Genomic DNA, 12,686 nt, shown 5'->3' with positions numbered 1-12,686 from the left:
ACCTGCTCACAATAAGAACACAAGATGATTTTGAGCGATTAAAACCAACTTAATAAATGCAAGATAGACAAATTTCTGTGGAACACTGCAGGCAAAGCTAAAAGATTGTGATGGATGAACTTCCCTCCAGAAAAGTTCCATAATGCACTTGTAAGTAAAGACCACACCAACTAAAAGGTCTTCTCGTCCTTACAAATCCGTCTCTTTACGTCCAAGGATAAAGCTATAATAATCTATTTCATTTCTTGGCTGGACTTGAGCCCGTCTCAATCACCACAATATTACATTATAGCTTCAATTACTATACGTGGATTAGCCGCTCCTAAGTACCTCTTTTTTCTTCTTTTCTGCAGAATAAGATGTTCATATACCGGGGGAAAGAGTACGAGAGGAGAGAGGACTTCGAAGCTCGTCTGCTCACTCAGTTTCCCAACGCGGAGAAGATGAAGACCACCACTCCCCCTAGCGAGGAGACCAAGAACTCACCTGGACAATGTATCCTTTCCTAGTTTCTTTTTTAAAATTAATTTATTTTTTAAAATGTAAATATAGTTTTAAAAAATTAGGCAAATATCCAATCTAAATATAGTACATTTTTAAAATTTTCTGTATCTGTCTCTCTAGGATTTTGTCTTGTCATAATAACATTTAGATATCACTGTAACTGTAGACTTTTTATAGATTAATTCATAATTTTAGATGTATTTTTTGACTTATTTGGGCCATACTTGGAATTTTGAGCAACTTAAGTCCAGGTTTGAGGCATGTTTAACTTAATTTTTAGATATGAGGCTTCTGTACTTTGAGTTTTCACCCAATGTGAGTTTGTGGTTCAGATTTAAGGCAAACCATAGGAAATTCTTTCAGTAATTTGAGTTGATCTTTTGACCCATTGAGACGATTATAATTGGGATTTTTAGCGACTTAAGTCCAGGTTTGAGACATGTTGAGCTTAATTTTAGATGTGAATTGAAGTTTTGTCCCTCTCAGGCCTCCGTACTATGAGTTTTCACCCAATCTGAGTTTGTAGTTTAGGTTTAAAGCAAACTCTATCTGTAATTTTAGTTGATTTTTGACCTATTGAGGCTTTTGCTCTTGTTTTCTTAGCCTCATGATCCTCTGAGGCTTCCATAGTTTGAGCTTGATTTGAAATTTGGCCCTTTGATATTGCTGCTTTCCCGCTAATGTTTCGCATTATGGCATTAAGCTTTTATTACCATGGAGACCAAAGCCAATCAAATGAACGACGAACGGGAGAAAAATACTTAAACGCGCATCCAGGACGTCCGTTGCCCTGGAAACAAGAGCCATTTCCCGGTCTGATCCCAGAACCATGGCTGAGAGGTTGCAAGAGACTTTAGTATATTTATTACATAAACACATCAGCGAAGGTGATGGGCTCAGCGGCGGCCCCCTTGGTTTAGTCCTGGTTTAGTCTTGGTTTAGTCCTGGTTTAGACCTGGTCCAGTCCTGGCTAAGTGCTGGTTAAGTCCTGGTGTAGTTCTGGTTTATTCGTGGTTCAGTCCTGGTCCAGTCCTGGTGTAGTCCTGGTGTAGTCCTGGTCACGTCCTGGTTTAGCCATGGTTCAGTCCTGGTCCAGTCCTGGCAATCGGCTTTGTGGTTGCGGCGTGTATATATATATATTAGTGCTAATGACACTGGTTTAGTCCTGGTTAAGTGCTGGTTAAGTCCTGCTTAAGTCCTGGATTATTCCTGGTTTGGACCTAGTTTAGTCCTGGTCCAGTCCTGGTCCAGTCCTGGTCCAGTCCTGGTCCAGTCCTGGTCCAGTCCTGGCGACTGTCTTGGTGGTTGCAGCGTGTATATATTTATATTAATGATACTGGTTCAGTCCTGGTTCAGTCCTGGTCCAGTCCTGGTATAGTCCTGGTATAGTCCTGGTATAGTCCTGGTATAGTCCTGGCGATTGGCTTGGTGGTTGCAGCGTGTGTATATATATATTAATGATACTGGTTCAGTCCTGGTCCAGTCCTGGTATAGTCCTGGTATAGTCCTGGTCCAGTCCTGGTATAGTCCTGGTATAGTCCTGGTATAGTCCTGGTATAGTCCTGGCGATTGGCTTGGTGGTTGCAGCGTGTATATATTTATATTAATGATACTGGTTCAGTCCTGGTCCAGTCCTGGTCTAGTCCTGCTATAGTCCTGGTCCAGTCCTGGTCCAGTCCTGGTATAGTCCTGGTATAGTCCTGGTATAGTCCTGGTATAGTCCTGGTATAGTCCTGGCGATTGGCTTGGTGGTTGCAGCGTGTATATATTTATATTAATGATACTGGTTTAGTCCTGGTCCAGTCCAGGTGTAGTCCTGGGGATCAGCTCTGTGGTTGCGTCATGTATATATTTATAATCCACTAATGACATGGGGTAGGTTTAGTCCTGGTTTAGTCCTGGTTTAGTCCTGGTTTAGTCCTGGTTTAGTCCTGAACTATTGGGCTGTCAGATTAATGTGCTGACCCCGATTTATCAGGGGCACAGGTGGATAATGGGTGGAATGTTAACGGGTCTGGGCCAAGTTACTGGTCAGATCTGTCGAGTGGTGGACCCAGCAGACTCAGAAGACTCCTGTAAATGAATAAATTACAGATACACAAGTTTAATGCCATACTGTGGAATATTCTAGCCAAATATCTCCACAAAAAAGAGCCATTAGCTGAACCCCCTATGGGAAAATTTACATAATGCAGCTTTAAAACTCAAACAAATACGAAATTGATTTTGAAAAGTTATAAATATGTTTAAAATCCGAGTTCAAACAGAAAAATAAACTGCTGGATTGGATCGTGAATCATCAAAGAGTAATTTTGAGTTAACTTTGGGTAGCCTCGGGGAAGTCTCATTTCTCTTGGCTCCTTTTATATTGGCCCAGTTCATTTGGTCTGTGTTTTTTTTTTTTTTTTTTTTTTTTCTTTCTTGCCATGTTTTGAGCGCAATTTTCTTAACAGTTTTTTGCCAAAGACATCCAGTGTTTCATAGTGAAGCCAATCCTAGACCTGCCTGCCAAGTTCCAAAACAAGTCTGTGTCAGAGCAGATTTTAAGGTAAGTAACTTCGCTACTTCAATCAAGTACACAGAGTTTGGTGTAAGATTTTGAGATACTCTGTAAGTCTGTATTCTTAGAAATTGTGTTGCTTTATTAACTACATAGTATTATTATTTTATATATTTTTAGAGAATATTAACTAGATTCATGTTACAGTCTTACATAGGTAGAGTCAAGTTGCCTTAGAACGTAGTAGTACTGTGGATGCAGTAGTAGTAGTAGTGGTAATGGTAACAGCAGTAGTAGTAAGTAAGTAAGTTTTTATTTATATAGTACTTTTCACAGACATATGCCACGAAGATGCTTTACAGATAATTTGATCATAGTATCAGTGTAGTAGTAGTAATGGTAGTAGCAGTAGTAGTTGTAGTACTAGTAGTAGTAGTAGTTGTAGTTGTAGTAGTATTGGTGGTAGTGATAGTATTAATAGTGATGGTGGTAATGATAGTAGTAGTAGTAGTAGTAGTAGTAGTAGTAGTAGTAGTGGTAATGGTAGTAGTAGTAGTAGTTGTAGTACTAGTAGTAGTAGTAGTAGTAGTAGTAGTAGTAGTAGTGTAGTAGTGGTAGAACTAATAGTAATGGTGGTAATGGTAGTAGTAGTAGTAGTAGTGGTAGTAGCAGTAGTAGTAGTAGTAGTAGTAGTATGAGTAGTAATAGGAGTAGTAGAAGTGGTGGTGGTACTGGTAGTAGTAGTGGTAGTAGTAGTAGTAGTAGTAGTAGTGTAGTAGTGGTAGAACTAATAGTAATGGTGGTAATGGTAGTAGTAGTAGTAGTAGTAGTAGTAGTAGTAGTGGTAGTAGCAGCAGTAGTAGTAGTAGTAGTAGTAGTAGGAGTAGTAGAAGTGGTGGTGGTAGTAGTAGTAGTAGTAATAGTAGTAATTAAAGTAATAGTAATAGTCGTAGTGGTAGTAATAGTAATAATCGTAGTAGTGGTAGTAGTTGTAGTGGTAGTGGTAGTAGCAGTAGTAGTAGTAGTAGGAGTAGTAGGAGTAGTAGAAGTGGTGGTGGTACTGGTAGTAGTAGTGGTAGTAGTAGTAGTAGTAATAGTAGTAATTAAAGTAATAGTAATAGTCGTAGTGGTAGTAATAGTAATAATCGTAGTAGTGGTGGTAATGGTAGTAGTGGTAGTAGTTGTAGTGGTAGTGGTAGTAGTAGCAGTAGTAGTAGAAGCTGAAGTAGTAGTTGTAGTTGAACTGACAGCAGAAAAACAATTGTAGTAATTAATGAATATAGTAGTAGGATTTGTATACGACATAATAATACAATGTAGTAACAGCAAGTGTGGCACTAAGTAAATCATAATTAATAAGTAAATACAGAATTTACCAATTTTACTTCTCACATTCTGAAGGAACTTTACTTCCAAATTATGGCTGCCTTAACACTATAGGTTTGGTCCTGGTTTAATCCTGATTCACATAGTCTTGGGCTGGTCCTCTTCTGGTCCAGGTTTAGTCACAGTTTAATAGGCGTCACCTCTCATGACAGTCGCCACGTTTACATGAGAGCTTTAATTCTGAAGAATAATAATAATTTAATTCTGAATAAAAATGTATTTCACTTTAAAAAGACCAAGTAAAGAGTTTGAACTTAAAGGTTGTATAGAGGATTTTCCAAGGAACGAGAAATCCAGCGACTGTTTGTCCTTTTTCAAATGTTGCGCATGCGTGAAACCACCCCCCCTCCCCCACAGCTCCTACGTAGAAACACCTCCTCCCGCCTCCTCCTTACGCCAGAAACAGGTTTGTTTACAGCCGGTGAGCTGCACATGACTTGTAAACAACTAACTACAGTGTTGGTTAGGCAAGACGGACAAGTGAGGAGTGGGGGGAGCGGGTGCGCGGACATTTCGTTCGCGGACGAGAAGTGAGGAGCAGGGAGAAGAGAGCGGAGCAGGGAGAGAGGAGAGAGGAGAGGAGAGGAGGAGAGAGGAGAGAGGAGAGGGAGAGGGAGCGGTGCGCGGAGATTCCGTGCCCGGAGAAGTGAGGAGCAGGGGGAAGAGCGGATCGGGCAGCGGGGACAGGAGCAGGAAAGGGGTGCAGAGAAGAGTGCGCGGAGATTCAGTGCGAATGAACTAACTACAACACGCAGCAGCAAGCGGACTCTTTCTTTGCCTTGAAAATTACGTTTTCAGACATAGGATATCGCTTTCGTGTCCTGAAAAACGTTTGACTAGCTCTTGGAAATAAAGTACGTTTTCATAATAAGCAGAAGTGACCTGTCCAGGAGTAATTTGGCGACCAGTGTGTCAGTCTTTAGACCCTGCGTCTGCTTCAGTCGCGCCATCGCTGGAATGAATCTTCAAGAATCACCAGTTTGGCTTCGCTGCTTTTCCCCTTGTCTTCTTCTTTCAGCGACCTCAAAAACTGACTTTCTTTTGCGGCTAACTGCTCCTGGATTCTTGTCGCCATTGCAACAAACTTTGTGCTAACTGCGAGGAAGATATAGGTCAAAAAAAGCCGCTAAGAACTGTTGCGTTGGTGGAGTAAACAGCGTCTGTGCGTCTTGCGTCTGTGGACTGCGTGACAGTCGTACGTAAACCACGTGCCGGCGGCGCGCAGGCAAGTCAGTTACGCTAGAAACGTAGGGAGATTGATTGACAGCCTGTCAGCTCACAGATAACGAGGCAGTGTCGTTATCTATTGGCAAATGTTTAGCCCCACCACGTCCAGAGTTGATGAATTTTTATTCTCTTTTTTTTGGTCATCATAAGGCTACTGCACCTCTATAATCTATCATTGACAACTTGAAACAAAAAAAAATCCTCCTTACAACCTTTAAAACTTAATCCCGAAGTAAGTGGGTGGTTTATTCCGATTTTAAAGCTGAATTCATTTATTCCTTGATCATCTTAACGTTTATTCTTCTTAAAAATAATTCCGGTCGTTCAGCGCATGCTCGTTGGTTCACCCTTCGATCCGGCTCCACCAGTCCTGGCATCGGACTTTTTGGATTTGCGAGCAGGATGCGGGAGTGGGCTGAGGTAGAGCGGCCGTCGACTCAGTTTGTCTTCTTCCTCCCTTCTCCGACTCTCCGACATTTGTAAAGCGTGACGATAGAAATCTCGAACTGCTGCTACATTATCATCGGAACGACTGCGGAACTTTTTTTTTTATCATGTTTGTGTCCGTGGCATCAACGACAAACCGAGATGACAAAAAAATCCGGTAGCGGCTGATGTTCGTATTTTCTTCCGGTCGACGTAAATACATTCGTGTCTCTGTCCGATCAGAACCCTTCCTGACCTCTAGACGTTAAGCGGAATTAAATAAAGGCGATTCCGAACTATTTAATTCAGAACAATTAATTTGGAATTTAAAAACATCACGTGATTGTGTGTAGAAAGTGGGTAAATGTTGAGTGGGACATGCCTGTGCGCTCTAAACAAACCCAGCTTGACCTTGGGCTCATTACAAACTCTGCTCCACCATCTGCCATGAGCCGCTACGCCGACTAGAACATCGTCTTCACTGCATCATTAATACAATGTTCTGCACCGTGGGCCCTCTCTCCTCTCTCCTCCCTTTTCTCTCTCTCTCTTTCCCCTCTTCTGCTGCTTCTGTTTTTCCTCTTCTGTCTGTTTATTGCTTTCTATATCTCTCTCTCCTCTGTTTCTGTTTCTATCCCCTTATTAATTAGTCTTTCTCTCCCTCAGCTCCTTAACTCTCTCTTTCTCTCTCTTACCCTTTCTCCTTCTTTTTTCTCCACTTCTTCCTCTCTTTTTCCCTTCCTCTCCCCTTCTCTCCATCCTTCTGTCTCTCCTCCTCTTTCCTTCCCCCTGTCTCTGTCCCCTTATCAGTTATTCTTTCTCTCCCTCTATCCTCCTCTCTTCTCCTTTACTCCCTCTCTTCTCCCTTTCTTTCACCCTCTCTCTCTATCATCCTCTCTTCCACTCTCTCTCTTCTCCTCTCTCTCTTCTCCACTCCCTCTCGTCTCTCTTCCTCTCCCCCTCCCCCTCTATCCTCCTCTCCTCCACTCTCTCTCTTCTCTTCTCTCTCTTCTCCACTCCCTCTTTTCTCCCTTCCTTTCACCCTCTCTCTCTATCATCCTCTCTTCCACTCTCTCTCTTCTCTTCTCTCTCTTCTCCACTCCCTCTTTTCTCCCTTCCTTTCACCCTCTCTCTCTATCATCCTCTCTTCCACTCTCTCTCTTCTCCACTCCTTCTCTTCTCCTCTCCCTCTCTCCTCCCTTCCTTTCACCCTCTCTTACCTCTTTCTTTCTCTTTCTCTCTCCCCTCCTTCTCTCTCCCTTCCTCTCACCCTCTCCCTCTATCCTCCTCTCCTCCACTCTCTCTCTCCTCCACTCCCTCTCTTCTCCCTTCCTTTCACCCTCTCTCTCTATCATCCTCTCTTCCACTCTCTCTCTCTTCTCCCTTCCTTTCACCCTCTCTTACCTCTTTCTTTCTCTTTTCTCTTTCTCTCTCCCCTCCTTCTCTCTCCCTTGCTCTCACCCTCCCTCTTTTTTCACTCTCCTCCTTCTCTCACCCCTCCCTCTGTCTTGTCTCTCTCCCTTTCTCCTTTCCTCCCTCTTCTCTCTCTCTCTCTCTCCTCTTTCATGCATCCCTCCTTTCTTCTTTTCGCTTTTCCTCCTCATCTCCAACTCTCTCCCGCAACCTTCTCTCTTTTTCCCCTACTTCATCTTTCTCTCTCTCTCCTCTTCTCTCTCCTCTGCTCTCCTCCTCTCTCTTGTTTCTTTCTTTTTTTTTTGCTCTTCCTCCCTCCCTTCCTCCCGCTCCTCGTCCTCTCCCCTCCTCTCCTCCTCTTTGATGCTTCCCCACCTCTCTTCCCTTAACTTTCCCTCCCCTTCCTCTCCCTCTTACACCCCTAACCCTCTCTCTTTTCATCTTCCCTCTCTTCCCTCCTTCCCCCTCTCCTTCGCTTGTTTGCCCAACCTGCTCCACCGCGCGCTCTCCTGTGTAAATCCACTTATCCGATCCACGCGCCGCATCGCTGGACATGATTAAAAAGAGACATTGACGCCGGGAATCCTTTAGGCAAATATATTCCTCTGCTCAGACACTATCACGAGCTCCGCGGCCCTGGTCACGCCTCCCGCTCTCTCGTCCGTCCTTCCTGTTTGCAAACTCGACCCGATTGTAATGTCTAACGTATATAATAACCGTGATTAGACGCGACTGTTTAGACAATGACTCGTGCCGTTTGGATGTCTCTTTTTTTTTTTACGCACACCGCCTGGTCTCTATTTGTACTCGTGTTTTCACTGATGCGCATAATTTGATTGAGTTATTACATTTCTTTGACAAAAACGTTGGGGTAAAAAAGAAAAAAAGATGTGAACTCACTGTATTTGGAATTGGACAATAAATGGATAACTTTCAAAACGCATAAATTGTATAAAGAAGGCTACGTTCAGCTTGAAGTGACCCAAATCCGATTTTTTCGCCCCTATGTGACCTTTATCTGATCTTTTAATGACAGTCTGAACGAAGCAGATCCGATTCTTTTCAAATGCGACCCAGGCCACTTGGATATGTGCTCCTAAACCCGATACATCACAGGTGTCAAACATAAGGCCCGGGGGCCAGATCCGGCCCTCCAAGTCCTTGAATGTGGCCCTTGGCTGATTTTCTACTAAAATATTTTAATTATATTTTCAATGAAAATATTGGTCATTTTCTGCAGTGTTTATCACAGCAGCGTCTCCAGCGTCTCTGTGCTTGAGAAAAGTGGAGCCAAGTGCAGGATTTTCCAAGAAAAATTTACTTATTCCTATTTACATACGTAAAGTTCATGTTAAAACATTGTGTTGAAATTTCTTCAAGTTTCAGGTTGTTCATAAAATTATAATATTTTGTAAAAGAAAGAGTTCATCAATAAAAAAAAAAAAAGTGTAATAGATTTGCGTTTCTCTGCACAAATATTTGAACTTATTGTTTTTGGGGTTTATATGCCATGAGTTTTTTGATCCGGCCCCTTTGGATGAAAGTAGGTTGGATACGGCCCCCAGACGAAAATGAGTTTGACACCCCTGCGATACATATTCGATCTTTTGACATGCGGTCGCATTCATCACACCTACACGTCATAACACTGTAACAAGCACCTGTTGCGAGCCAATACAGCCTAATGCCGACACGATTGCTCACTGAAATAGGCCGCCGAAGACGCGTTTCCTCCCGCGAGATTGGTACAACTAGGCTCTCACAAACGTACACAAACGTGAAACACATAGCAAGCCCGCCACACCTGGCTGCGACTACGCTCCCGCACGTTCCTTTCTACGGACGTTGCTGCCACTGCCACACAAAACGCCGTGAATGCCAAAATCCTCGTCCTTCTCCTTCTCAATCTCCTCCTTAAAACAAATAAGCTGTACGTGTTTTGACTCTAGTACGACAGCACCTTTAAAATCACCAGGTGCTCAATGCTCACGTCCATTTTTAGGCGACTTCCATAAACACTGGTTTATTTGGGGATATTTTTGATATAAATAAGCATATTTGTTTTATTTTTTAAATATAGAGATAGATATATAGTTTATTTTGGAAGTATATTTTATTTATTTTATGATTTATACATCGCAAAACTGCTCTAAGGTTCATATTTTTAGCCTATATTTATTTTCGGTTTGAAAGTTTTGCATAAATGATCAATAATAGTGTTTTTTTTTTTTTTTTTTTTTTTTTTTTGAGAGTGAGAGAAATGCAGAATAAATGCATCGTGTAACTAAAAATAATCATTTGAATGATCGTGATTTCAGTATTGACCAAAATAATCGTGATAATGTTTTTTTCCATAATCAAGTGCATTGTGTAACTTTTCTGGTGGAGGGTCAAATTCTTTTCTTCAGTATAGATATTATTGCTTTGTCTGGAATGTTTCACAGTATGACATTAAACCTTTCTATCTTCATGGAGACCAAACCAGACCAAGTTAGAGGTCAGATCTGTGGAGAGGCGACCCCGATCGCAGTCAGAATGCCTGTTTTTCTACTTCTTTTTGAGCTATAAAACCAGCTGTAATTGAATAAACGTGCGGTCCATCTGTTTAATGTCATACTGTGGAACATTTTAAGCAGCCCAATGACATATCCGTAGAAAAAAAGCAGACCGCAGCCTCTTTATCTTTGCCTCTGTCTGCCTCAGTCTCTCACTGACCTTGCTTGTCCAGATTTACATGGCGCTAGAGCCTCTGAGCTAATAGCATGTTTAGGGCCTAATTACGGCCTATTTAAATCCACTTTATTAATGTGTTTGTTAAGTCTGCGGGCCTCTCAGGGTCGCTTTTCTCTGGCACACACTTTTGGCTCATTTAAACTCCCACCTGAACATCCTCTTTATGGACTTTAATGCACTGAATGAAAAAAAAAAGAAGTAGAATGAGCAGCAGATTTTTAACATTTATTTCAATCTAGAGCAGAAAGTGACTATTTATCTAAATACTTATAAATCATATCTGTTTTTACGTGGTGTAACATTTCTAATGAAGGGTCTAGAATGTTCCACAGTATAGATTAAACCTGTCTATCACAAGAGAGACAAGCAGGTTACAGCACTGCCCTACATTACAGTTCAGATCTGTGGAGAGTCGCCCCTATTCACAGAAGGAATGACTGTATTTTTGAGCAACAGAAACACTTGTAATGAATAAATAATAAACGAGATGGATATGTTTAAAGTCATACCATGGGACATCTCAGGCAAAGCAATAACATCTCCATGGAGACAAGCAGGTGATGGACCCTGTACCAGAAAAGTTGTGCAGTCCATCTTTAACAGTCCAGTCTAGTCCATTTTTTTTTTTTCTGGGGACCCATATTTTAAAAGTCACAAACCTTCGTGACCCAAGTCAATAGACGTTATTCGTAAATCACAAAATAAAGGTGGATTTGACCATTATTGAACATTAATTAGGATATTTTATTGTTGACTGAGTGATCGTGTCTCTGAACAATTAGTATTACTCAAGTTTTAAACAATGAAAAATAGTAACTGAAGCAGCAATAAAAGGATCCATAAGGGTAACACTTTATAATAACTACACCTTACTTAGCCTTGATAAAGCATGAACAAAGACTTAATTAATAATGAACAAAGATTTAATGAATAATGATTCACGCTTAGTAAATGCTTAATAATGCATAATTCGTCTTCACTTTAGAAAAGCTCTCAAAAAGACTTAACTAACAGATAACAGCTGCCTGAATTATCATTGCATTGCATTATTAGTAAATCATTATCTCATAGCTTACTAATGATTAATAAATGCTCAAATGGTTAGTTCATGAGTAATTAAGTATGAAATAATTATGAATAACTATTTACAGCACAGACAAATTAAGTGCAAGTGCTAATTAAGGTAGTAATTAAGTAGTTACTAAGTGTGAATCATTATTAATTAAGTCTTTGTTCATTATTAATTAAGCTTTTGTTCATGCTTTATTAAGGCTAAATAAGGTGTAGTTATTATAAAGTGTTACCTCCATAAGTCGCCTATTTGGACATTAAATGTAGCCCGTTTCTTTTTCTTTTCAACATTCAATTGAACTAGTAAAATTTGAACAAACTAATTTCTAATGAGATGAGTTTTTTGTAGCGTGTTTCAGTCCGGGTGCAGGAGGAGAGCAAAACACACAGATCAGACGCAATATTCAGTCTGTTTCTGTGTTTTGTCTTCATTTTTGTGAGCACAAAATATCACATTTCACACATATATGTAGTAGTGAAAGGAATAAACAGAGAAATATTCGGCCCTACTGATGACAGGATATTCTGATGAAATGCTTCTCCTGAATGACGAGAAGGTCACAGATCCATAGCGTCTTTGCAAACGACTCACTCGCTCTCTCATGTGTCAGAAGTGTCTATTACAGACCTACATGCAGATCGTGACAAGGTGACCCAAAAAAAAAATCTCTTGTGACCCACCTGAGGATCACGACCCGGTCTTTGGGAAACACTGGTCTAGTATATTTGAAGAAGCGTTAACCTCTGCTAAAGCATTGTGAAAAGATAAAAGATCTAGAGCCCATGATTAAAAATGTCTAGTTTGGTCAATTGGTTGCTTTTTGTGTCTCGATCATGATTCCAAAATGATCTAGTGAAAGTCGACTTCCACTACTGCCCCATTTTGCCTGAAAGTATAATTGGAAACCAGATTTAATGATCTTTTTGTCTTTCCAAATTCTCTTTCCAGACTTATATTTCTAGTTCAGGGGTATCCATTTGTAGAAAAACACATTTAAGCTCTTTAATCCACCTGAATTAACAATTACGACATCCTTTTGGTTAGAATTGGCATTTTATGGGATATTTTCACTCTTCCAGTTATAGAACTTAATTGTTGACAATTTGCATTCTTCGATCAATTTCTTTCTTTGTTTTTTTTTTTTATATACACTACCGGTCAAAAGTTTTAGAACACCCTCAATTTTTCCAGTTATTTATTAGAAATCAAGTCGTGCAAGTCCAATGAAGAGCTTGAAATGGTACAAAGGTAAGAACTGAACAGACAGAGGTTAAAAAAAAAAGATAAAAGAAACAAAACACAAGTCCGAAGCTCTGCCAAAACTACCTCAGGAAAAAAGAAAAACATGGTAAAGCTTGAAAACATGGAGTGTCCAGCACAGTGTCCAGACTTAAACCCCATCGAGCTGGTTTGGGATGAACTGAA

At 40.7% G+C, this 12,686-nt stretch overlaps 1 protein-coding gene across 1 annotated transcript in view; it reads left to right on the top strand.

The window, feature by feature from the left end:
• dock1 (dedicator of cytokinesis 1) overlaps positions 1-12,686 on the top strand; it is a 708,121-nt gene that overhangs the window by 630,432 nt on the left and 65,003 nt on the right. The window contains exons 41-42 of the mRNA XM_055150424.1: positions 354-495; positions 2,971-3,052. Of these exons, the coding sequence (XP_055006399.1) occupies positions 354-495; positions 2,971-3,052 (224 nt within the window). The remainder of the gene's footprint in view (positions 1-353; positions 496-2,970; positions 3,053-12,686) is intronic.

This window comes from Boleophthalmus pectinirostris, unplaced genomic scaffold, assembly GCF_026225935.1.
Source record: "Boleophthalmus pectinirostris isolate CB_2022bp ecotype Guang Dong unplaced genomic scaffold, ASM2622593v1 HiC_scaffold_14, whole genome shotgun sequence".
Lineage (NCBI taxonomy): Eukaryota > Metazoa > Chordata > Actinopteri > Gobiiformes > Gobiidae > Boleophthalmus > Boleophthalmus pectinirostris.
The sequence above is the reverse complement of the archived record's forward strand: the minus strand, read 5'-3'. Positions and strand labels throughout refer to the sequence as shown.